Here is a 26,592-nt window from a genome sequence, read left to right on the forward strand (position 1 = left end):
TGCTGAGAGCCCACATTGTCCATTGAAGTCAATGGAATCTGTGGGAGCAGGGCTTCTTTGCCTATTAGGCTTCTTTCCACATTTACTCAAATCTAAGATGACCCTGAATTTAAGACAACCCCCCCCAAATAATTAGATTCTATACATGTAAAAAATTATAAATTTGTTATAATTCTGCTTGTATAGAATATAATTATTGGAGAGGCATCTTTAATGCACCGCTGCAGGGGGCAAGTGGTATGGGGAGGTCAAGCAGCTTGCCTTCTGCCTGTGCCTGTCCCCCTGCCACCTCTGTCCTTTGCCTGCCCCCCACCAGCCCCAGGTCCCCCTTCCTCCCAACAGTGTCTGCTCCCCCTGCCCCCAGCCTCCTCTGTTCCACACAGGCAGGCTTCATCCCTATTTCAGCCTGGAGCATGTCCCCAGCCTGGCCCATAGCAGTCATGCAGGCTGTGCGCTGCTGCTACAGGTCTGGGCTGGGGCTATGCTCAATGCCCCAGGCTGAAGCATGTGTGGAGTCTGCCTGCACAAAGCCACAAGTAAGGCAGGGAGAGAGAGGAACAAGTGGGGGAGCAGAGGCTGCATGGGTGGTGGAGATGATGAGAAGAGGCTGCAGTGGGGAGATGACAGGGTACAAAGGCAGTAGAGGTTGCAGGGGGCAGACAGCAGCTGCAATTATGGGCCTCCCCTGGGTAAGGGTTGGAGCTGAGCCACAGCAGCCCTATGTCTCCCCCCCATACTTTCTTTGTACTCAATTGTAAGCTGCGGGGCTTCCCTCCCCATGTAAAATGGGGAAAAAAAACCCTCTTAGAATCGATTAAATGTGGTACTGTGTGGTACCTAACCATGGATTTGGTTGCTTTTTCAGCTTGAGAGTTTTGCTCGAGTAAAGATGGAATAAAAACCTGGATAAGGACCTAGGAGTTTGGAGTCGGTAGAGTAAGGGGGGCACATAGCCTGGGTTTTAAGGGGTGGTGTGGAATCAAGGCTTGTGGGCACTGGAAAGGATGCAACTATGCTGCTAGGCAGATAGCTAGGCATTGGGCCCAGTGGAGAGGGCTAGGAACCAAGCAGAGATGTTAGGGAGACTCTTCAGTCCTGGCAGCTAATTGCTTAGGGGAAAGAAGCAGGGAGTGAAGACACGGGTGCCCCCCTCCCCACCCACTGCCAAATTACGGGCTTTATTTATTTGCTCAGCATGGCATTTGGCAGCACCTGTTGGGGGGCGGGGGGCAGACAGGAGGCGTAACTTCTTAGCTGGTGGACACTATCCCCCACAGCTGCCAGGGCACTAGAACTGCCTGGGCTTCACCCGATGTCTCCTTCCCCTCTGTGCAGAGCTGGAGTCTGCAACTGGAACCTAAGAGCCCCTCAACCTTCACCCCTTAGGCCCTGGAGACCATCCAGAGGCACAGGTATGCTCCTGGGTGCCCTGGGTGACAAAGGAGCTCACTACACCCCTGTTTGGAGTACTAAGTAGCTTCTGTTATATACACCAGAACTGAGGAACCTTGTTTCCACAGATAGTAAACTCACTGAAAAATGATGTATTGGGTAGACAGAAACTTTTTGCAAATTTGGGTCATGTTTGATGACTAGTTTCACCTGTACATGTTGGAAATACTGAAACATTTTGTCCCAACAGTTTTTTAAAGAAATTTTTCAAATGTTTGTTTCAAAATAGCCTTTCTATTTTAAAATTGACTCAAAAAGAAAAAAAAAAAGATCAAGCAAAAGGGTTAAATAGCTTGAAAACAAAGCAAGACACTTTGTAGGTTATCGCCAAATGATGGTTTGTGTTGTTACCAAAGGTCCAAAAGAGTCTGTTTAGGTTCAACCTGAATTTTTTGTTTGGCCATGAAAAACTCATTATTTATCTAGATCTGGTATGGAGTCATTACTTCTGAACAATTTCTGTACAGCCAGGTCTACAGTGACTCGGTCACGAGAACATCCTCCTCTCTCCTTATCTCTAGATTTTGGTTCATATTGGCTTCCTGACCGAGGAATCAGGGGATGTCTTCAGCCCCAGAGTGCTGAAAGGAGGGCCTCTGGGTGAGATGGTCCAATGGGCAGACATCTTGGCAGCCCTCTTCATTCTGGGACACAGCCTGAAAGTCACGGTCTCTTTGAAAGAGCTGCAAAGGTGGGTGCCACACTGATGTCCACGATCAGGTGGGGTTATCTGTTGGGCTGGTGTTTGTGTTCCTGGGGGGTAAAATGTGCAGTGTTGGCATTTGGAATCAGCAGACTGCATCTCCAGCCATTTGAGGGTTAATCTGAACTCTTATGTTTTCATAGTTGTTGGGAGCCTGGAAACACTGTGTGCGCTGTCATAGACCTTGTTTGCGCTGTGTATTTACCCTCAGTTCAGCCATTGCTGTTGTGGCACCAGTGTAAACGCAGACAAGGAAAGGCCTGATGGGGGCAGTTCACCCTGGCTTCCAGGAGGTGTGGATGGCCTGATGCCCATTCTAGTACGACGGCCGGGCTTCGCTGTGGTGCAATCCCACCAGAGGTTGGACACTGATTGTCGAAATCTCCAGTGCAGGCAAAGCCAGAGAACTTCTGGGGCAGATCCTCAGTGGGCATGAGCCATTGTGACTCCACTGTTTACTCACCAGCTGCGGATATGCCGTTCCTGGGTGCATGACTTGAAGAACATGTTACTCTTCAACTGGTCAAGGGTTCCTGGGACCACTGCAGGCAGCCCAGCCTGAAAAACTAGCATCTGTCCTTGTCTCCCCCAGAGGAACCTGCCTTTTTCCAAGAACCACGCCCATGAACGTGGGATCTGTGCTGTAGAGAATTGGGAACTTGGATCCTGATCTTCCTTTCAGCTGACCATGGTGTCAGTTGGGAGTAGCACACCCAAATCTGACTGAGTGACACTGGTGCAGAGTCAGTGGAAGTAAGAGGTGAAACATGACTGAAGTGTCTGCAGGATGGCTCTGGTCCAAGGTTGCTTTTGTAGACAGGGAAGTCTTCCCCTTTGGTTTCATGTAGCCTGGTCTTTCATGTGCAGCCTTGCCAAGTTACTCAGCCCAGACAGTGTGATGGCAGCATGGATGGAGGATGGAGGTGTGCAGCAGTCCAGCATTCCCAGTTTGCTTCCACTGACTGTGCTGGCATTGTTTAACAGCAATCATGCTACCCTCAGTAAGCCTGGTTCCTGCCCTGCCTGCCCTCCCCTGCCCTTCTCATCCAGAAGCATTGAAAGACCTCTTCACAACGTGCTTAGGGTTGAAGGGTGGGGGCTGAATCCTGGGTATGCACCAGAAACTGCTTCACATTTGCACTGAAGCCTTAGCACAACATCAGAGTAATATAAAGGCAGAGACTTAGCCTAAGGAGACCAGAATGTAAATGACCCACTGGGTTTTTTATTCACTGGATCTTCTGGATTGATTTTTCAAGAGCACCAAGTGCTTGCTTTCCCTCACTAGTTCCTCAAATCAGGCCAGCTGTCATCAGAGATGGAAAAGAGCCATTAATTCCTCTAGCCTAGCAGCCTACCCAAGAGCAAGATAGTTCCTGGTAGTGTATGATGTAGGGCTCTGTCCAGTACAGTTCCAAATGCCTCCAGTAGTGGGGCCTTACACTGTTGGATGTCTAAGATCCAGGCATTTTTCAGGGACTACTACAGATGTTCTCTAAGGGCATTTCCAGTTTACTTCTTTCTGGCCCCTCGTGACCAGAGATGAGCAATTAAACAGACTATATGGCTCAATGCAGACTTGAGCACCCCCCGTTCCAGTGCTGCTGTCGGAGAACCTCAGCCTGGCCATGTATATGCCCTGAACCATCTCTTCAGCTTGATCACTGGTCTCTGGGAAGGAGCAGCAAGGACCTATTTTGTTGGTGGCAAATCCAGGTTTGGGAGGAAAGCCATATAGATGTGCCCTAAATCTTCTGAGCTCCTTTTTGTCTTGTTGGTAATTCACTCCTTGTGCATGTTTGCTGGCAGTAATACAATCTTTGCTAAGCAGGCTGTTGAAAGGACACAGGGCTCTATCACCTCATTTATCCCCAATAGCACGTCTAGATCTGCTATCCAAGTCCCCAGGCACACAGGAGACCCCCCTCTGCTTCTACCATCCCAATGTTTCCCCCTAAAGAGTGATCCAGACCTACAGGGCAAGGGGCAACAAAAATATACTAAAGGCAGGAGGCAAAACACAGCAATCTAAAGCTGCCCCATTGACTAATCAGTGTTTGGGCAATACTAAACCACAGCTTGCCACATAATAATCCATGCTGGAAAGTTCATGAGAGGAGGGGGGAAAAAAGGCCCAACCCCTGCAGCATTCAGAATTAACAAGGGGAATTTGCTCCTGAGTAATTATCTCAGAAAATCATCCTGGGCTTAATGCAAAGCACAGCAGCTTCTGTAAGAACCACGCACATTGCACAAAAATCTTCAGGTCGGAGTACATGCTGTGTGCCGAGGTACGCTGCTGTCAAAATAATATCTGCGTACACTAGGGTGACTGAAGTTAATGCCTGTTTTTTAAATGAAGATCCTCACAGGTGTGGTTAATGGCAGGGAAGACGCAGCTGACTCCTAGAGGAATCGGTAAGGAGTTTGCTTTCAGCAGCAGGTGACTCTGCCACAACAGCCTGCAACGTCATCTGTGGCTTTTTGCCATTCTCCAGAACACAGTAGCTTAGACGTCCATTAGCACAAACAAAATCCCCCACTCTGCACTGATGCTAGTGCTCCCCTGAGACACCTCTGAATGAAGCCCTGAAAAACAGCCTTGTACTGGCAAGTATTCTCTTCCCCTTCCCAGCCAGGACTGAGAGCAACAGAGTACTGGATCAGTACAGCAACACTGCACGCTCCTGCCTGCAATAGAATACAGCCTGGAAATGTTTCCGTCTCTTCTAAGTGGATTTTACTGAGCAGTGGGCAAGCCACAAAGAGACACCAGCTTGACCTATTTCATCTCACGGTTCATCCCGAGGCCAATTTCTTTCTTGGCCTTTTAACCTTTCTAGCACTCTTTCCTGGTAATGGAAGCCAATGCAGCTTCTCTTATCTGGCTTGGAAATACAGAGTATCCATTTGTGATGAAGTTACACGTTACACTTGGACCATTCTAAATTGTGGAATGGTGAAGTTAGCATGTGCTATGAGGAGTCCCATGTCAGGGGTTAATACTGTTTCTATCCTGCACAGCTCTGACTTGCCACTAAAGGGCTGGTGAGCAGGGGCTTGGTTAAGAGCCAGGGCACTGGGCTCTACTCCTGCTCTGGTGGGAGTGTGGGGGCTGGGAGTGGCGCATTCTGGGATGCTGGAGGACTGCAAAATGCTTGTTTTAGCTCTGTGGAGCAGACTGAAGTTACCCTAACATGAGCTCGGTAGAATGGCCAAGAATCAACCTTTGCCTGAAGTGGCATAAGTTTGAGACGCTCAGAGGCCACTTAGCACAAGTTAATCATCTTGAACGTGTGGATGCTTGTGTTCCAAGTGCCCTTAGTATGGGCTAAGTGTAATGTGTGACTTAGTGCCCCAACGGTCTCAGCAAGCAGAGGGAGTAACAATAGTAGAGCAGCACACACCTTCTCAGCAAAGACAAGTATGGTGTACATACAACCGGGCTCAACAGGTACATTTACACTGCTGTGACTGCAGCTCCTGCAGACATATGCGAGCTGGCTAGATTGGGTTTTGCTAGGGATGCAGTCACAGTAGCATGGAGCTCAGTGCAGGCTATAAAACCTGCCCAAGAAGCTGCACACATACTTGGGTGGCTTTTCTAGCCTGTGCTAAGCTCCCTGCTGCCACAGTTAGACTGTGTTTAAGAATGCCCTCCTCCCACCCCAGTCCTATTTCCATCGCCAAACCTGGAAATACACCCATGAAAGTGTGCCCTGCAATGGCTACTATAGAACATGAATGGCACATTGTTTCAAGAGTAACTGGGGAGGGAGAAGGGTGGAGAAATGTCCTCAGAGTGGCTTCATCAGTACATGTCTAGATTCGGATCAGGTGGGAGAGACCACACATAGGGACATCCCAGCCAAACTATGCTGCTGTCATGGTGTGTAGACAATACCCTATAGGGACTGCAGTGATTGTCCTGTAGATGTATCCAGATTCCCTTCTGAGGTGGCATCTGCCACATAACATGTAGGGCAACATTTACTGCACAGACTGTGGAGGCTGCTTCCTCAGAAAGCTTGCGTGTCAAGGTCTCAGGTTAAGCTTTATCTGCTGCTGCTGCTCTGCAATGAATGAGAGATCTGCTGTGAATGATGTCCTTGGGAACAGCTGCTTATTCATATGAGATCTGGATGGGCATAGAAGTCGTGTTAGATTGGAACTGAGGTGCAAGGTGAGCCTTCTAAGAAAGCAGCCAATTCTTTAACATGATATTGAATTATGTTTATTGTTGCCAGTTAAATTGCTTGCTGTTCATACACAGTGCCCCTGTGGTACCAGTGGCTTTACAGCCAGGTATAAAGGCAAGAGCTCTTTCCAGAAGTATTTTGGCTTGTGCGGTCCTTGTGTGTGTGTGAGAGAGATGCAAAGAGCCTTTTGTGTGTGTGTGTGTGTGTGTGTGTGTGTGTGTACGTGCATGCATGCACACATGCATGCGCACACACACATGTACAAGAGAGATGCATACAAGGAGTCTGTCCCTTAGTAGCATAGGAAAGGAGAGGTGATTGGGGCACCATCTCTTGGCTCTGACCCCAAAGAGGGATGAAAAGAAGTGTCTACACTTCTGGACCAGTTGGTGCCAGGTAGTGATGCTGCCCCGTGCATGTCTGCCACCCAAGGCATTCAGGAGTCACAAATTTGCCATGGCATTCCCTGCTGAACACCCTGCACAATGACAAGGGACAAGCTCTATCCTCTATGCTCAAGCCAGTCCAGGGGCCTGAAGCAAATTGCTCCAGTGGGATGAGAGAGCAGGAGGAAGCCATGGGTTAACCAAGGGAGGGACTCACAGATGCGCAAGTTTCCATTTTCCCTAAGGGTAAGACTAGGAAGAAAAGGGAAAGAAAAGGCTTCAGTCATTGAGGGGAGAATCATTGGTGCCCAGCCAAAGGTACGAGTAGTGGGAATGGAAGTGGGTAGGGTGGACATTGGCAAGGTTAAAAAAGACCTCTCCCCTCTCCTCCCTGGGTTTGGCCATAGCACTAGTTTAAAGGGAGGAGAGAACAGAGTCTGAAACAACCCCAGAGTCAATCCCTTTGAATACTTACCTACGCAGACAGTGGACAGATTGATTCCCTTGTTAGCAAAAAGGGCATGGGCAGCTCTGGTCTGTGCAGCACAGCAGGGCTGTGGGAGGGCTGCCCTCCTGCTCTTGGAGCCACTCACCGGACCAGGGTCAGGTATCAAAAGCTTAAAGCCTTTGTGTGCCAGGGGACAGTGGTCACTGGAACACCCCCCACTTTTATAAAGAGCTCGAGAGGCAAAGCCAGGAGGAGCAGTGCATTGCAGAGCCCTTCCCTTCCAGACACATCACTGGTGGCTGAGGGGAGCCTATGATTGCTGGCTCGGGCAGGGTTGTTCTGCTGATGACTTGCTGCACACTCTGCCTTGTGTAAGAACCAGCCCTTGTCTCCTGCCTCTGAGCAATGGCTTACAGCGCACTTTCCTCTGCACTTTATCATTTGTCTCCAGTCCGTGCCGAGTGTTTTACCCTCCCCCTCTGCTCTTGCTGGAACCGCAAGGGAAACTCTCTCCCCTTTGGCATTCAATTTCTCTGCCAGGACTCAATTTTCTCTTTCCATTGAATCTGCTCGAGCTGACTTGGGACTCCACTGTAGCAAGGAGCTTCCCTGAGCGGTGGCTCTGAAAAGAATAATTTCTTTCCTCCCTCACTTAATTTGCTGAGGCACTGGAGTTTTGTGCGGGTGAGTTCATGGAGTATTCCCTTTTGTAACATTTAAAGGCCAAGGGAAGACCGTATGATTCAGTGAAGACAGCAGCCTGTTTGCTTTCTAGCTCCTTTGAAAACTTGCTGCCATTTTTTGTTTCCAGCTAGACAGCGGAGCTGAGGAGTGCTTAGGACGGCCTTCACTGATCCTGGCAATGGGAGGTTTAATAGAATCCATATGATTAATAATAAATCACACTAATAATTAATTGTGCATAGTTAATTAACATCTTGGGACTCAGCTGTGCCTATAGTCACAGCGCTCAGTAAGACATGATACACAAACCATGCCCTTTGCAGGGAGGCTCTGGGGAAGCATCGGGAGTGGGAGTTGCTCTACAGAACCACGATTCCCCTCATCCTCTGCAGGGCAGTGATTTGCTCCAGGCACATGACGCCAGCGATGAATACTGATGCTCCCTGTCCCACGTCAACTCTCCTTGGCCAGTTCTGCTGAGGCTGATAGGACAGAAGAGCATTTGCTTTTGCTTCCCACCCACATGGTTCGGGTCCTGTGGTGCAGCACTGTTTGTCCCTGACCAGACCCAACACCTGGGGACCAGTGCAGAGCTGCTGAGTGTATCTCGCTGACCCTCTCACAGCTTAATGTGGCTATTCAGTTCAAGCCTTAATGCAGCCCTGTGCTTCTTCCATTTCTTTGACACCACAAAATATCTCCAGCACAGTGCAGCTGCCTCCTTTCACGTGCAGTCACAAGTCAATGTCACTGTTCTGCAGAAGTCAACAAGCTGAGGCACAAATTACACAATTAGGCTGCTGAAATGGCGGGGGGTTCGCTAAGTGGGACACAAAACAGCACGAGCTCAGGACGCTCAAGAAAATGCTCAGCATTTAACTACTCATGGGTCTGGCAACAGTGGAACAGAATAGGCCTCGGCTCACCTTATGGCAGGATCGGGCCTGGGTTTGGACAGTGCTTTAGGGCTTTCCTGGATGCGGGGTGCTATGGAATTGCAAAATCTTAGGATTCTTTTTGCTTGTTGCAATGTTCAGCATCCCTTATTTCCTTCCGAAGCTGCATTCACAGGGAGGTTTACACAAATATACCTCAGCCTGTGGTTATCCCTACAAGCCGTTTATTATAAGTTTGATTCTGCAGCCCCAGCAGATGCATCAGTCAGGATCAGGGCCCATTGTGATGGGTGTTTTCCAGCCATGCAGGAAAAGACAGCCTGACCCAAAAAGTGTACAGTCACAGGGTCTGATCTTGCAATCTGATCCATGCCCATTATAGTCCTATTGGAGTCAATGGATAGGCACAAGAGTTAATACACATGGAGGGGATTATGGAATTGGGATGTTCATGGGGTGTGATAGGTTAACTAACTTACATGGCATTGTGTCTTTTTCCTGACTGGATAACATTTTAAGCAGGCAGATAATGGACAATGAAGAGAGAACAATAAATGGTGAATGGCATAAAAATGCACTTTCTTCACAGTCTGTGGGCCAAAATCTGTGAAGCATTTGGGATTCTCAGATTTTCACAGTGAAACTGGTGGTCCTCCAACTACTTGTGAGCCATCCAGCTCTCGGTGTCAGATCCAACTTACATTCAAGCCAATGGAAGGTCCTTTGATTGACCTCGACAGAGGAAGCTTGGTCTTTGACACGGCAGTCAGGCATTTTATGACAAAGCTTTGAGCAGTCTGAGGGGAAGCCTGGCACTGGGCCGGGAGCCAAGAGAGGTTGACAATCGTTCTGACATTGCCATTGATCTTCTGTGTGACCATGGGCAGATCATTTTCACTTCTGTGTCTCTTACCCACTCCCCCCACCAGCCCACCCCATCCTTTGTCTGCCTTGTCTATGTAAGCGCTGTTGGGCTGGGGCTATCTCTTACTGCATCTTTGTACAGCGCCTACTACAATGGGCCTCCACGTTGGTTAAGGATAATAGGCACTACCAAAATGTGAATAATAAAAGTCTGGCTCATCTCTTCTTGTGTGGCTTCTCTGAACCCATGAGTCATGCTGCTTCCTCCTAGCTTAGCCTACTTTTTCTCCTGTAGTTGAATGACATGCAGGTGTTCCTTTTCCCCCCTTTCCTTGTATTTCTCCTGTGAATTTCTCCTGTGAATTTGTTAGCTTCCCTCTGATGTGTCCTGACAGGCAGGAGGCAAAACATGCATGATTATCTGGTGGCTGGTACAAGGCATTGTAGGGCACTTGCTAGTTGAATTATAACATCAGCTGCAATTTGCAGCTCCCAGACTGAAAGCAAAAGCGTCAGGCTGAATCAATTAGTAACAAGGCTCTTTCCTTGTAACTTTTCTGTGGGGTCTCTGTAGGGCAATCAGGAAAGGACAGCGGTGCTTTTGGTGATATCCGCAAATGAAGCAGAGGTGAAAACACACTGAGCCACCCAGAAGAATCTGGACCTGATTCTTATTGGTATAAAGGCCCCTCTTCCTCACTGATGGCACAAGGGGGCCTTTGGGGAAATGAAAATCAAGACATGCTTGTGTGTGTGTGTGCACGCTCATGTGCGCACTGTGCAGAGTGAGGCAGGGAAGGGAAAAGGGGAAATTTATTTGTGAAAAACCTAGTTTGCTTGTTAATGAGGCAGCTTTTAAGTGGATAATGGTAAATTACAAGTACCGTACTGTGTTTAAAGCCCTACACTGTGCGCCTCCTGATGCACCCTCAGAAATAATTGCTACATGCGTGTCTCTGGATTCTGTCGTCCTCCCCCACACTGGCCTACCCCATTGTGATGATGCCCCTGATTTCTTGATCTGCTGTGCTAGCAGAAAAGGATTCATGTTGGCGCTGACTTCCCTGGTTTTCTTTTCTGGTATGAGTTGCCAGTTTCTGCCTTCCTACAGTCAAAAGCAATAGAGTGTCGCAGCCACAGGCTATGAGAAGCAAGGACCACAGGGGCAGAACAAGATAATGAGTGGGGGAGTGGATCATTAAAAATGCAGAATGTGACCTAGAAGAGTTTGCGGTTATTTAGAGCACTGTGCCGGGAGCAGGTGTGGGTGGGTGGGTGTGTTGGGGGATGGATTTCAGAAGTGCCTATGTGGATATAAATGTGACTGCTGTAAATGAGAGTCAGAAGGTGAAAGAGAATGGATGTCGTGGCCTGGGACACGGTGGGCTCCTGACTTTCAAAGGAGTTTAACTGCTCCTCAGTATGATCAGTCACAGCTCAGCAAAATACTTCGTTTTAAGCATAGACTTGAGTCCCATCAGCTGTAATGCTTAACTTTAGCCAACAGGGATTGTTTAATGGTGATTGGTAAACATGAGCCTCAGGGTGTCTTGGTTCTGTGAGTATTATGTCCATTGTATGGAAGGGGAGAATGAGGCACTGAAAGGTTAAGTGACTTATGTTCAGTCGCACAGGAAGGCAGTGGAGGTTGGAGTTGAGGGGTGGGGGGCAGGGAGTTTGAACCCATTTCTCCTGTCTCCCGTTTCCACTTCATAGACATACAAGCTTCCTTCTTCTCCAGTGACATGGAGTTGGACAATGTAACCCTGATGGGAGAGGCACTGCAGCTTGTTGTGGCTCTGCTCCAAGTATTATAGACAGATGGGAAGGTCAGTAAGAAGAGAAATATTATATTTAGACTTATAACAGAATGCATAGACCACCCCCGGTGCAGAGCCTTTTGTCTGGTACACATTTAATTATAGGCGTTATTTTCCTGTGCTTTCAACAGTTGCTGAGGTACATTCATACTACAAAAATGTGCCATTCAAATGTGGGCTTCACATCCAAACTAAGGCATTTCTAATTATTCTTTGGCAGATAAAAGCAGCCTTTTTTTATCTTGTGTGCGTTCATGTTAAAACTAGAGAGAGATCCAGGTGCAGACTCTAGCAGAGCTTTATGCCATGTACCCAACTAGCAAGATGACTGCTGCTGTTATGCAAGCAAGCTGGGAACTGCATGTGCAGATAGCCCAAACTGGCCAATTGGACATGCAGTTTTGTGATTTGTATGCATGGATATTTAATAACTCCTCCTTGGTTTGTTGTTGTGGTTTGAACTCAGGACTTAGACACATCAGCCTCTCCCTTGAGCCAAAGGGAACTCTGTGAATTGTCAAAACTGGTGGGTCGTTATCCTCATTGGTCAGAGATTTCATATGAAGTCAGGGACTGGGTTGCAGGTAAGGTGTGGAAATCAGCTCAGCTCCCATTTAGACACACATATTTAGAGCATCTAGCCCCACTGGTGAGTGCTGAACCCCTGAACATCTGGCCTGTAGAGAGAGATGCATGACAAAGGATCAAGTGGTTGGTAAAATAATTTAAGTATAATATTGTATATTATATGTCAACACTATACCTTCTTCCATATCTGACTGAGATGAGATGGTTGCACGTGTCCATTATGGAGATGTTTTCAAGTGACACATTTCAACTGGGTTTTTGATAGCCGTGGGGCCAGGTTCTTACCAGGTGTTAGTCGCTGACTCCAGCAGAAGAGATGGCTTAAATTATTCCTCTGAATTCCATTGCTTCTCAGCCACCTGCTGCGTCCTACGCACTTCCCATGCCTGGTGCATTGTTCCAGAGTGTAGATCAATATTTCAGCAGCTTAACTGCTGGGAAGTGAAAGGGTTTAGAGGCTGTAGGCCGTGTCTGTGTGTGCGCCTTAGGTATTTAAAGGGAAGCATCGCTGTGAGACAAAAAGTCCTGCATATTCAGCTTCAGCCACTAGCTGGAGTAGGTGGAACATCAGGATATTCTTTGCTAAAGGCTGTTCGCAGCTTGCTTGACTTCCAGTAAGTTTGGGCTGTTCGCTTTGGAAGTGCATAGGGGCACAGGGCTTGCTTCCAATTTGTTTATGCCTTGGGGTATAATAGAGGTGGTAGTTACAGTCTAACCAGGGGAGTAGTGCAAAGGTATGAAAGAAACCCACTTGTGTGCGTGGGCTTTGTGCCAACAAACTACACAGCACTGAGTTGCCTTTAGGGCCCAGCTTCTCACTTGGTGTTAACCAGCTTAGCTCCACTGACTTCTGATTCCCACCAGCTGAGGTTCTCACCCTAAAACCCCTCACATCACAGAGATCTCTATCGGCAGCTGGTGCTGAATATCTGTAGCTGTACGAGTCGGAGATAATCTTGTTGCAAAGCGGTACGTTGTGATAACCGACACACTCCTGCGGTGATATCGTTATTCCCTTTGGCCTTTCCAGCCAGGTGCAGCTGTTTTCATTGTGTAGCTCCCATGTCAGCAGATGCACAATGGTATAGCTCCCAGATTAAAAGCCATATACTTTACAATGAAAGCCCTGCAGGTTGGGGTGATTGCAAAAGCTGTTTCCGATCATTAGAGAGGCCTCTGTTCCTTTGAATAGGTGGTGAGGTAGATTTATTGCCAATTCCCCCATGAAGAATGCGGATAAACAACATTGCCATTGTAAATAATAAACTGGAGGTATTTCTTCCCCCTTTGTGGGTTTTGTTCCATGAGAAAGGAAGGCGCATAAATTAGCAGGACTCGCTGAGCCGTTAAATTGCACTTCTTCATGAAATATGTTTATTTGTACCAAATGATGACTCACTAACTGGATTTTTTGCAGTCTGCAAAGGCCTCTGCCTAGCCAAGCTATCAAAACCTCATTATATCATCAATGTGTCCTTTGTATAGGAGACTATGGGAAGAATCTTGTGTGCAAAGAGCACCGATCCCGTGCCATTCGGCCTCACCGCATGGAGCCCCTTTCCTTGCACGCATGCACAGCCGCCTCACCTGAGAAGTGGAGCAGGAGCCCGTGAGTGAAACCAGTCAAAACCCTTCTGCTTAGGAGCTTGAGAGCCTGTGGAAAGGTCTAGATGGCTTGAAGTGTCAGGTTTCTCAGACTATATTCTTAAAGGAACAATTTCCACTCCAGGGCCTGCAGCCCTCATTTCAGATGCCAGGAAATGGACCCCAGACCGCAGTTTCCAAGTTCACGGTGAGCTCTGGTTGCTCAGATGAGCACTCTTGGCTGAAGTCCCCTATCGCTTCTGTTTTCTAGGAATAAAGTAAGATATTAGCAGCTCCAGCAGATGGTGCTGAACGTGAGCTTGCTGGTCCTTGACTCGCACTATGAGAGAACAGGGTTTAGTTTGCTTGTTGGTTTAAACCAAATGAATCAATGACTAGATTGCTCAGTCCTTCCCCCGCCACCTGTTTGCTCTTATGAGAGACACAGGGTTTATCACTAGTTAAGGAGGAGTTAAAAACTGGCAGCCCATCACTGATGGAAAGTATTATGAGTTGTATATAGGGAGGGCTTTTTGGTTTTGTGGATAGCTTTAAAATAAATGAACTACAGGGCATGTTAAAAAAATACCCTTGTTAGCCTCAAGAATAGAGCTGGGACCTTTCAAAGGGAAAATACATCGCAAACTCCAGACTGCAATGACTTCACTTCACTTTAATCCTTGTAAACACTAGGGAGGGAGAAGGACTCTGTAGGATATAAAGAATAATGCTGGCACAAGAGTAACTGGGTATAAACTGGCCATGTATGAACTCAGGCAACGACTTAGGCAGTTTATAACCATCACCACAATGAGAATCTGGAACGGCCTTGCAATGGGAATAGCTGGGCAAAAACCTAACTAGTGTGGAGACAGAGCTTGTTAAATTTATGAATGAGATTATATGAGGTAGTTAGCTGTCTGTGATAGCTGGGGACTGGACCTGTGACCTTGGAGGCCTCACTAGTCTGACTTGCAATATTTCAGGGTTTTACTTACCCCATGTGAGACAGCCACAATTACCACAGGAACAGTTTCTGAATTTGTCCCCTTTCCTTGATCCAAAAAGAAATGAGGTTGGAAAAGCAAAGGAAGGAAAGGCAGTAAATGCAGATATTTTTTGCAGGAGAGATTTTTTTCCCCCCTGAACTCAGCCCAACTTTTAAAATAAATCTCTGGGGCTCATTCTCTTATCTCATCACAGTTTTCACTCATGTAAATCCACTGACTTCTGTGGAATTACTCCTCGTCTGCACTGGTATCAGAGGAGAATCCAGTGAGAGATGGTAATATTGTACCATATGGAGCCCTCTGATAAGATGCCCATTCAAATCTCCCTGGACCTTTTGGAATATGTTTCATTGCTTACCACGCCAATGGGCTAGAGCTCTCTCTTTGCTCACATTCATAGTTCAGTGAATGTGCTACCCTGGGAGCTTTGCCTTCATTGCTGGCAAAAGCCAGGATAAAACTAGCATGTTCCTACTGGACTCCATGTTAAAGGAGTGGTAATCTGCCAGCACTGCCTGGAAAGCCCAGCAGAAACCCTTTTACAAGTTGAAGAACTTTTCTTAGAAACGAGCTCAAAATCTCCTGGTTATTCTGTCAGAGCTTGGGGATGAAACTATCAGTTACACCGGGGATTCAAATGCCTGATTTCCTGCTAATTGTTATGGGAATTGGGTGTCCACATTCCTTCCGTGACTTTGCACAGCTCAACTAGGCCTGTGTGAGCGGTTAGTAGTCGCTTTGGATTCGGCTGATTCGTGGGACAGTGATTCGATTCAGTGATTCAAATCACTGTCCTGATTCGATTCGGCTGATTCTTATTTGGAGATTCAGCTGCTGCTGACTCTCCAGATCAGCCATGCCTATTCCCTGCCCTCTCCCAGCCCAGCAAGGGCTGCCCTGCCCACCCCAGCTCCCAGCACTTGGGGGGAAAAAAAGCCCAACTCAGTGGGTGCTGCCTGGCAGGGGGTGATGCCCACTGCCCCATGCTGCATGGGGGGGCTCTGCACCTCCCCTCATGCCCCCAGCCCCTCCCCCCCCATGGATGCCCCACCTGGGCCTGCTCCAGTTCTTTAAGAAAAAAACCCAAAGCAAGAAAACCCCTGGACACCGCTCCTGCCGGCAGAGAGGCTATCCTCCCTGCCCTGTGCCAGGTGGGGGCTCTGCAGAAGCCCCTAAAGCCCCGAGGCCATAGTGGGGGGCAGTGGGGATCGCCCCACCCTGCAGCACCCAGTGAGCCCCAGGACTTTTCTTTAAAGGGGTGGGAGCTGGGGCAGGGGGGCAACCATGGGGGGGCTGGGGAGCAGGGGGCACATGGGGGGCTGGCAGGGGTCCCCCCATGGTCCCCTCCCCCAGCCCCCTCTCCCCTGCCCCTAGTACTTGCCAGCTCAGAGTCAGCTGCAGCTTCCTGCTGCAGCCACTCGGGACTGCCTGAATCATTGAAGCTCTCCGAATCTTTTCCAAGGATTCGGAGAGCTTTGAATCGATTCGCACCTTTACATTGGTCCCCTGATTCGATTTGGATTCAGAACTTTGGCCACTGAATCGGGCTGAATCTCCTCCGAATTGAATCACCACCCAAAGCTTCGCACAGCCCTAATCTCAACCTGAAGCTCTGATGGATGAGACTATCAACTGGCCTAAATCAGAGTGGCTCCATTCATTTCCATAGTGCTGTTACTTTGGGCGAGTTTCTGGACACACTTAAAATAGACAGTAGTGGATGGTATTCAGAGCATGAAGGCAGCATCCCTCTTAAGTCCCACATAAGTCCTAACTGGACTTTGAGTGAGGCCTGGACCTTTTGCTTTGGTGTTAATTCCACCCAGTTTGAACACATGGACTGCGCCAGATTTCTCTGTAGAGGGATCAGGGGAGGGAAGCAGAGCTGCTTCACAGCTGTCACTGTGATCTCCAGGCATCAGTAGCCTCCATGGTTCTTGCCACAATAGCTACTTGGTTTGCCTGATCTTGGATCCACCAGTGCTATCCCCACCAAATGCTCCCCCATTCTTGAGTGGGAAGCACCAGTGCCTGCGAGCTACGAGCTTTACTGACGGGATGTAGCCCCCACTCCTGTCCATGAGACTCAGGCATATTGCATTCCTTTATACACACACCCATTCTGCTGTTAATCAGTGCCTTTTGCCTCCACAGAGAGGAGGGGACAGGATTTTCCATCCCTAAGTGAGAAGCTGATTATTGAAACGCATCTGATATTGCCAGCATGCAAAGCCCTCTCCAGCTCCTCTCCCGTTCGCTGCTGATAACAGAGGCCAGCAGTAGAGCTGCAATTAAATATGATATAGAATATTGGTTTGAGCTGTAGAAGTGTCCCCCAGGATCAATTTGGTACTGGACCTTTCAGGCTGGGGAGCAATAACTTGGAAGCAAAACTTAGGTTAATTTGAAAATAGGTCAATGAGATGTGCAGATAACCTGCAGTAATCTAAATTCAGAGAGCCTCTGCCAAGCTCTGGCAAAGGAATGGGTCCCTTGGTTGATTAAAGTACCTATAGGGGGAAAATAGCAGGACAAGAACCTGCCGTAGATTTATTCTGGAGTATGCACAGCTGTTCAAGGCAGATGTCTAAGAGCAGCCAGAAAGGCACAACTCTACAGATGGCCATGCTTCTTTTAACTGGCTTGATTAAAGGGGAAATAATATCAGGGATCACCCACAGCATCCTTCATTCAATATGTGCGACTGGAGCTTTGCCATTGTCATCGCTAACCCTCTGCAGCCATGACTTCATGGACACGCGTATCCATGCAATCAGCATGACATCATTATCCAGGCATTTCAGTTTTTCGGGGGCTGGATGGGAAGATCAATCAAGTCACTTGTTTCCTTCAGTCGCTTGTTTATTTTTGAGATTAAGGTTTTCACAAGCGGCCCACGATGCAGGGATCAACTGCTTTTTTTCAAAACAAATCTCTCAGCTAAGCTCTCTGAAGAAAAAGGCATTTGTGCTCATCAATTTTATTTGCATAATTTCAAGCGCCATTAATAGTACATGGCATGAGGAAAAATTACCGAGATTTCACTCCAACCATGAGTGAAATTGGGTTTAGTAGAAAATTAGTTGACTTAACTGGCAAATGATGAAAGCTCCAATACAGAATGTTTAAGTAAGGAGGAATAATAATAAAAAAAACCCTATAAGGTGCAGACTGAATTTGCATGATTAGAATGTTAAAATCAGGAGCTATAAAGTGCCGAGGAAGAATAGAGCAAGCAGAAGGGGCAGAGCCAGTTGGCTGTTTACATTTAAAACATTGTTAGCTGTTTTAAAGGTATTGATAACTCAGAAACACAAAATCTTCAAGGCTTGTGGATCAATATGCTAACTAAGGAAATCCTGGAGGGGGTTGTTACAGGCACAAACTAGAGATCAAGATGAGCTACTGCTTAAGCACAGGTCTAGAGCGTGTGGAAAGAAAAAGAAAGAGATCATTAATGAGTATTCCAGTTTGAGAGATGTATAGTCGAGGTCTCGTGCAGCCAGTTGTTAAACATCATTAAAACTTCTCAGAATTAAAAATGAGTTTTTAATGCTAAAGGTATTGCAGGGTATCTCTATTTTTGACAGCATTATTGCAGGCAAAGATGTATTAATCACTGGCCTGGAAGCTAGGGGTTATGTAGAGACCAGCAATCGTGGCCTGACTACATTCCACAAAGTCAGTGGACAGCCCCAACTAGTAATAGGTATAATCTAGGGCTTCTTGCAGATGTTTAAAATTATAAACAAAACCCCACACTTTACCAGAAGAACCAGCGCATTACTTTGACCCAGCTCTGCAGCATCTGTATAGATCAGGGGCTTCAGCAGGGGGTTTTGGCACTTTTCGGTAAAGCTGATTCAATCAGCTATTAGATAAAAGCACCAAAAAAGCCCCATTAATGCACCTGATATTTACAGACATCAGGCGCCGGGTCCAAATAAGGTGATACTTCTTCTGGGCATGTGCAGGGCTCAGGGTAGGGACTCTCCACGTTTAAAGTGAAGCACTGGGTTTTTTTTGCTTTTTGTAACATCTGTAAGCAGGTCTCGAAAGGGCTAGTTTTTTCCCAAGCTGAGCAAAATCATGAGCAAAATTGATTCGAAGGAAAAATGTAGTCAGGAAAATATGTATCAAAATCAGAAGACTTTAAGAAGAGTTTATTAGGTGGCCATGAAACCGTGATTCCACAATCAAAAAAGATCATGATTTTAGCTTATTCAGTGGTAAAGTGGTAGAAGAACTGATTACAGAAATAAACAGAGGAGAGCTAGCAATGAGTACAAATGAGGAGTTGTGAAGTACAGAAAATTGATAAGGGAAGCTGAAGACCTTGGGGTGGGGAGGAGAACCATGACTGGTGGGCCTAAACATAATAACGTTCTTGAAGTACATTTGTAACAGAAGAATTTTTGCAGCAATATAGGCTCTTTACTAGTTGAAGATGGTAAAGATGTTAATCAAGATACCAAAAAAGTGTTCAGTAAATACCATATTTACTCAAATATAAGATGGTCCTGATTATAAGATGCCCCCCCCAATAATTAGATTCTAATGTACAAATACGTTATAATGGAAAATGTACAGATTTGTTATAATTTTCCAGGTATACAATCTAATTATTGGAGGTTTGCCTTGAATTAGTTAACCTCCCACTGTTACAGCAGGGAAAATAAATCTGGGGGATCAGATTTGGTCCCCTTGCCTTCTGCCCCCCATCTTCTTCCCCCATCCCTTCTTCCTCCCCCACCCTCACCGCTGTATTGGGCTAAATGTGAAATCAGCAGGCCAAGAGTCTGCAGCCTTGGGAAAACCTTGCTGAAGAGGTTTTTGCCCCCGTTATGCCAATTTTTTATAAAACTTAGAAAGCTGAGAAATTTACATGAAAACCTGGAAAGGACTAATATTAAAAAAGGACAAGCAGGAGGACCCAGAAGTTACAGGCCAATTAGTCTGCTATCAAGTTTAGGCAAAATAGTTGAAAACCTACTATAGTATTCAATTAATAAAGAATTAAAAGGTAGGAATATAATTAATGTCAGTCAACATATTTTTATGGCAAATAGGCCTTGTCAAACAACCCTTATTGCATTCTTTGATCTGAATGCTGGTTTGGCTGATAAAGAAAACTATGTAAAATACTTAGGCTTTTATAAGGGGTATGACTGAAAACTGCGTGACGTTCTGATAAAAAATTTACCACAATACAATATTAATAGAGCACACATTAGATGGCTTAAGAACCATCTAATGTGCAGCGCTCAAAAAGTGGTTGTCAATGAGGAGTCCTCTTCCAATGGACATGTTTCTAGTGAGGTTCTGCTAGCTGTCATACCAAGGCCAGTGGTGTCCAGCGTTTTAAGCTGTGATTTGGATATGTGTGTCAAATCACTGCTGCTGAAATTGGCACATAGTGCAGATGCAACAACTGACCAAATTGCAACTATGAGGCAGGGCAGTCATGCAGAGCAGTCTGGACTTCAAGGCAAGCTGAGCCCATTCAAAGAAAACACATTTCATTAAAGCCACAGTCAGAGTTATGCATTCAGGAGCAAGGAATCCAGAATGTACAGAAGAGATGACTGAAAGCAGTGGCTCCAAGAAGGATTTGAGAAAGGTTTTAATCAGCCAACAGCTCAACAGAGCTCCCAGCATGATTCTGGCAAAAAGGGCTGTGACCCTTAACTATATAAACAGCAAACGGTTAGTAGGGGGAGGGAAGTGCTTGTACTTCTGTGTGCAGCGCTGGTGAGATATGACTGGAATGCTGTGCACAGTTGTGATGTTCACATTTTAAAGAAGATGTTGAAAAATGAGAATGAGTACAAGGAAAAAAATCACAAACCTGATTTGATGGCTGGAGAAGATGTCTTAGAGTGAGAGGCTGAAAGAGCTCAGACTGATTAGCTCGTCAGAAAGAAGATTGAGAAGTGACCTGATTATGGAGTCTAAGTGCCTTCATGGGGAGGCAAAACTGGGCACTAGAGGGCTCTTTACTCTAGCAGAGGAGGGAAGAACAAGAACCAGCTGCAGGAAGCCAAAGCCAAGCTCAAATTAGAAATAAGACACATTTTTAATACTGAAGGCAATGATAGACTAAAACAAGCTCCCAAGGGAAGTGGAGGAGTCTTCAGAACAAGACTGGCTGCCTTTATGAAGGATCTGCTTCAACACAGCCCACGTTATTGGGCAGTGGGCAATGGGTAAAACACAGTAGCTGAGATGCACAAGATGCTGGATTAGATCATCCATTAGTCCTTTCAAACCTTAAACGGTGCAAAGAGATCAGTCTTACAACTTGTAGGTAGTGGCTCAAAAGGAAAACAGATGGGGATAGCCATCAGATGAAAGACTGTCCTTTTAAACAAAGTCACTGGACCAGATCCTCAGCCAATATAAATCAGCACAGCCCTGTGGATGTCAGTGGAGCTGTACTCAGTTATGTGAACTCAAGACCTCTCCCAAGGTGCTGCACAGAGATGCAGGAAACAAAGTGTGGAGTCATAGCTTGTGGACTGCATCTGGGGACAAAGTCTTGCAACAATGGTGTTCTACCATTGGGAAGCCTTGGAAGCTATCGGATGTCTGACCTTCCTTCAGCACCACACATAACATGTGTTACTATAAGCACCTAAGTGTGACAGTGTGTCCAATGGGAATTCATCTGGGTTAAGGAAAATGGCCCTGTATTTACCAGATCATTTGCTTAGTTGGGTAAAATTCCCCCCTGATCAGAGGGCCATGCCCTTAAATCCAACTTGGAGTCAGGCTCCAGGGTGTAATTGTCCCTTGTGGCCTTAAATTCCGTGAATCTAATTTGAGAACTTGCTGGCTATCTTCACAGGAGCAGATCTCGTCCTCAAAGGCACATGAAAGCTGGTGATTAGAAATGTAACCCTTCTGCTGGGGACAGGTCATCAGTAACAAGGACTGGTTCACATTTTGGGGTACCCCATAAATTATACCAGTGGCTTGAGCCCCCACCCAGAAATCTGGGAACACTAAAGTTGCTGGGGCACCCTGTATAAACAACCCCCAACCTCGCAAGCAGTGTAAACACAAACACCCACATTTATTACAGGCAACCCCCGCTTAATGCTGTTTCACTTAGCAGTATTTCACCATACTGCTCATTTTACATTGATACCTGATTCTACTTAGTGCTCAGCAAGTTTTGTTATAATGCTCATGGGCATTGTACAGCTGGCACTCAGACTGACACTAATCCTGGCAGCCCTGATTCTGGTGATTTTGGTAGCTTTAGAAAGTGATTTTGGTTGCTTTAGAGTGGTTTTGGTGGCTTTAGAAAGTGACAAGTGGAAGTTGGTTTTGCTTAATGCTTCGTTTTTCAGGAACCAGTTAAGAGTGCTAAGCAGGGGGTGCCTGTACATAAAACAAAACAAAACAAAACAAAGCATTAAATATAATTTTAAAGCACTATTAACTACAAAGCAAAGTCTAGAGGTGGGGTGACTTCATCCATACCCAGGCAGTCTGGGACTTGGGGCTCCCCAACAGGTAGTTCTGAGGGCCTGAGCCCCTGTACCTGCCCTTCAGCAATGGGCTGGAGTGAGGGGCCCATACAAGAAAGTCCCAAGGTCATTGTTCCTTGGGTTTACTGTGTCTTGGGGAGCTGGTTGAGAGCGGAGGTGCTTCTGCATTGCAAGAAGCTCCCTTGCTCCTGGAGAAGGTACAGCGCTGATCTTTGCTTCTATGGGAGGATGTGTATATGTGTGTGGGGGAGGGTGGGGGTGACTGCAGCTCCAGCGAGCATGCACACACCCCAAGACTTCTGGGCTGGATTATATGGTTTGCTAAAATGAGAACTGCAGGACAAACTCAAAAGGGAGCCAGGTTGATTAATGACTAGAGCTGGCCCAACTACACAGCTTGACTGGAGCAAAGGACCATCAAAAGAAACAAAGGGGAAAAGCCAGGCTTACCCTCTAGGTCTGGTCCACAGCTCCACTGGGAGCAGAAAGTTGCAAACCTCAAAGTTGCAAACCTCAACCTCAGCCCCAGCCCCAAACTGGCTGGATTAGAAACTCCCAGGTTTCAACCCCGTTTAAACTGCCAGGCTTAATTCCTAGCCAGCCAACCCAAGGAACCAATACTCTCCTCCCTGGTATTAATCCCTTAAGCTCTTAGAAAACGAGGGAAGAAAAGGAGGAGAGAGGAGTTCCCAGCCACTGAGTCAGTTCTCCCTCTCTCTCACCTCTACCCGAGTTTCCCCTTTCGCTATCTGCAAATTCCTTCTCCCTTGGAGGAGTCTTCACTCTTCAGCAGCCCCTAGCAGCTTCTCTCCTCCCCAAACCAGTCTAGCTCACCTTGTATCCCCCTGCATGACATCACCCTGGTCTCATCCAGTCAGGGAGCACCACAGTCCAGCCTTTGTCCCAACCAATCTGCCCGAAAAGTCCTTGTTCTCCCTGGGTCAATGAGGCCAGAAGACTTGACATATTTTGCCTCAATACAAGGCCCCAGCTTTCCATGTGCAGCACATGGCCAGAACGACAGGGGTCATCTTGCTCACATACAACACACACACACACACACACACAAAATACAATACACAACCAAAAGCACAAACTGTTCCATACATAACCCAAGTGTGCATGGGTGTTACAGAAATAACTTCACCAACACCAAGGCATAAATTAGCCAAGCTACAAGAAAGGAAAAGGAAAAAAGTCACTGGCCAATGTTCCAGCTTGGGGAAGCACAACCCATGATCAGTTGGTAGCTTCTGGGAGCCTGTTTGTATGAGGATGCACTCCCTAGCAGGAGTAAGCAGAGCATCATTTGGCCCTTTGCCTCATTGCTTGAGGAGTATTGATTTAGAACGATGAAGGTTTATAGCCTGCTTTCTCTCGTACAGCAGAAGACTGCATAAATTCTTCTGCTACTTACCCTTATTTATCATTGGTGGTTTTATATATTCCTCAGTGAATCCCGCGTTTGTATATCGTAAGTCATGGAGCTGTCCATTGACGCAAGTGCTGATTTACACCTGTAAGGCTGGAGATATGGAGATAAATGTTATTTTGCTTCTCTTTGATACCAATAACCCTTATGTCTTTTTCCCATGATAGCTCTGCTTATTTTCCTTTTTCACAGTCCACCAGACTTTTAAATGTATAATGAAAGCAATATTGAGTGGTTGTTACATAACAATTTTTTGCCACTTATGTAGCATGGTAACACTGATTATTAAAATATCAAGGATACTTGCTTTTTATCTAAGGATCTCAAAGCACTTTACAAAGATAGTTGAGCACCCATAGTCCTTTTGCAAGTCTCTGTTTCCTTAAGAAATGATCTGGCACCTCTTGCTGTGGTATCGGTGCTCTTCCCAAAGGTGTATGGGGTTTTTCTTCCCACCACCCTTTGAAGGGCATTACTGTTACTGCTGTTTTAGAGATGGGAAACCAAGGCTTGGTGAGGTGGGGTCAGTGTGTCATGCAAGAAGCCTGTGCAGAGCCAGGAGTCAATTCCACCTTCACTGACTCACAAAGTAGTGCCTAAAGGGATGTACTTTTGCATATTTTTAAGGTATCCTGAATCCCTGGGGAGGGGATGGGGAGGGAAGGTTTTCGAATGTATGGACCCAGATCTCCATTGTCCTCTGCCTTTTTCCTATGGTTTACAGCCATGCAACAGAAGCAGTCAGAACAGTAAGGGGTGTTACCTTCCTTGCACTGGGGTCATTGGTTGCTCAATTTGCAAGGCACTGGGGAATCTGACCCTACAGCTCTTATGGAGATGGTAATATTGACAATGCAAATAGATAAGCACAGTTTCTTTTTTCTTTTTTTTCAAATTTGGCTTCTACATCCAATTTCCCAGTTGCCTCCACACCTGAATTTCTCCCTCTCAAATCAACTCAGAATCACAGAGTACTTTTTAGACAACAATCTCAAAGCACTTCACAGATTTGAATGGTTCCTTACCATGCATCTCTGAGCTACTATAGCCTGAGCTCTTATTGCTGTGGTAAAGTGGAGGTACATGAGACAGAGAGGATAAAAGAAGAAACGAGTCACAGAGCTTGGAATAGAACCCAAAGGGCCAAACTTGCAGTGTCCTGCATTGCAGTCAGGCTGTGAGATCTTTCCGTTACATGCCATCTTATTCAAGGAATGACCCCCTTGACTTCACTGGGATGTTGTATCGTGTAAGGTTCTGCTCATTGTCATAATTCATATTGCAGGTGAAGTCAGGTTCCCGTGGTGCAAGTGCATAATAAGAGGCAGATTTTGTTGCAAAAAACAGATTCAGTAGACAAGACAGAGGCACAGAGAGGTGTAAAGTAACTCACCTAAGCATTGCACAGCAAGTTGGTGGCAGAGTGGTGATAAGAATCTGAGTCTCTGGACCCCTTGGCTAGGGTGCTATCAACCGAACAGCATGAGCAAGAATATCAGACACAGTCGCCTAACCATCAGACAGTGCTTTCTCTTCGGTGCTATCAGAATGTAACTAATAGGAACAACCATTTACGTTCCCATCTCACAGAGCAGATAAGTGGAAAGATCAAGTACTATGCACACAAGTATTTGAAAGGAAGCAGAAAGTATTTGAAACGTCTCACCTCCCTTATAGATTATCCCCAAGCCTTTCATTTACCTTGGTGTCTTTCAATGGAGTAGCAGGATTTTCTGGTTGCCTCTCTCCATTTTAATGTTGTGCCTAGGGACTGCGATCCTGAAATGCTTGATGGGCAGATACGTGCTGGAATATGCGGAAGCTCTCACAGGCTGACAGAACGCTCGAAATTGGGAGCTGCAGCCTCTCCTTGTTGCTTTATTTATTTCTCTTTTTGGGGTGGTTGTGGCAGACAAGACTCTTTCTATTCCTATCATCTCCCCAACCAACCACTTAGCGTAAAATTGCCCATAAAAGTGAACTTAAATTACAAGTGATAAAACGACAGCCTAGTCTATCTGCAGCTGACCCTTTCTGTTTTACGCTGTGCTAAAGCTTATATTCTTTGTGACAAGAGCAATGAAGCAGCGGCAAACACTTATCTTCAGCTAAGTCACCTTAAATTGAAAATCCTTGTTTTTGCTGGCTTTGGAGAGCATTGTGGTCCTTTATTTACTCCTTTACTCCAAGTGTTGTTCTGTGTAGTCATCAGAGCTTTGGGATGAACCCTGATCCTTACATGGGTTTATCTAAGTGGACTATGTCATGGGTGCAAGGGAGGAAGGATCCTTCTACCCACAGATGCTAGCCATTATACCTGTGTACCCAGCACCCCCTGGAGTACAAGTGACCCTATAAGAGAAGGGGGAAGATACAAAGTCCTGTAGTTCAGACTTGTGTGTACTGGCCAGCATAACTCACCCATCCCAGAGAGGCAGTTCACTCTGAGCCTTTTTAATGTTATGGTTGAATCAAAGCTATAGATTGGAGCATGGATCTTGGAGTCCAAATATTCCTGAAGGTGATACCAACACTTATCTTCCTTAGAACCTGCAAGAATGGTGCTATTTTAGGCTGCTTTGGCATATAGTGAGTATATTACAGGAAAGCTGGTTCCATAAAATAAGTTTGATTCAAGTGATTTCAAATTGATTCACTTAGATTAAATGGAAACATAAACAGAAGTAGGTCTGTATCTAAGCTTCTTGATTCCAAAGGAGTGAACTTAGGAAAATTAAGGGAACTAGTTGGTGAAGTGAACTTGAGTAAAGCATTCAAAGACTTAAATGTGGTGAATGCTTGGAGTTTCTTCAAGTCAGAGATAGAACAACTGTAAAGAACTTGCCTCCCAAGTATGGGAAACTACTGTAGGGAAGGACTCCAGATCAAGCTAGATAAATACTCACTTCTGAGGGAATATTAGAAGGAATCAGAGCAACACAGAATGGAAAAATGGATGAACAAGTCAGATATTAGAGACCAGGAAGTATAGGGATAAAATGAGAATAAACAAGAGGCCAGCTGAGTTAG

The 26,592-nt window shown here is 46.3% G+C and overlaps 1 protein-coding gene across 1 annotated transcript in view; it reads left to right on the forward strand.

Moving 5' to 3' along the window:
- MGAT5B (alpha-1,6-mannosylglycoprotein 6-beta-N-acetylglucosaminyltransferase B) overlaps positions 1–26,592 on the forward strand; it is a 179,682-nt gene that overhangs the window by 104,778 nt on the left and 48,312 nt on the right. Inside the window, exon 8 of the mRNA XM_019494448.2 lies at positions 1,974–2,143. Coding sequence (XP_019349993.1) covers positions 1,974–2,143 — 170 coding nt within the window. The remainder of the gene's footprint in view (positions 1–1,973; positions 2,144–26,592) is intronic.

This window comes from Alligator mississippiensis, chromosome 8 (genome assembly GCF_030867095.1).
Source record: "Alligator mississippiensis isolate rAllMis1 chromosome 8, rAllMis1, whole genome shotgun sequence".
NCBI lineage: Eukaryota > Metazoa > Chordata > Crocodylia > Alligatoridae > Alligator > Alligator mississippiensis.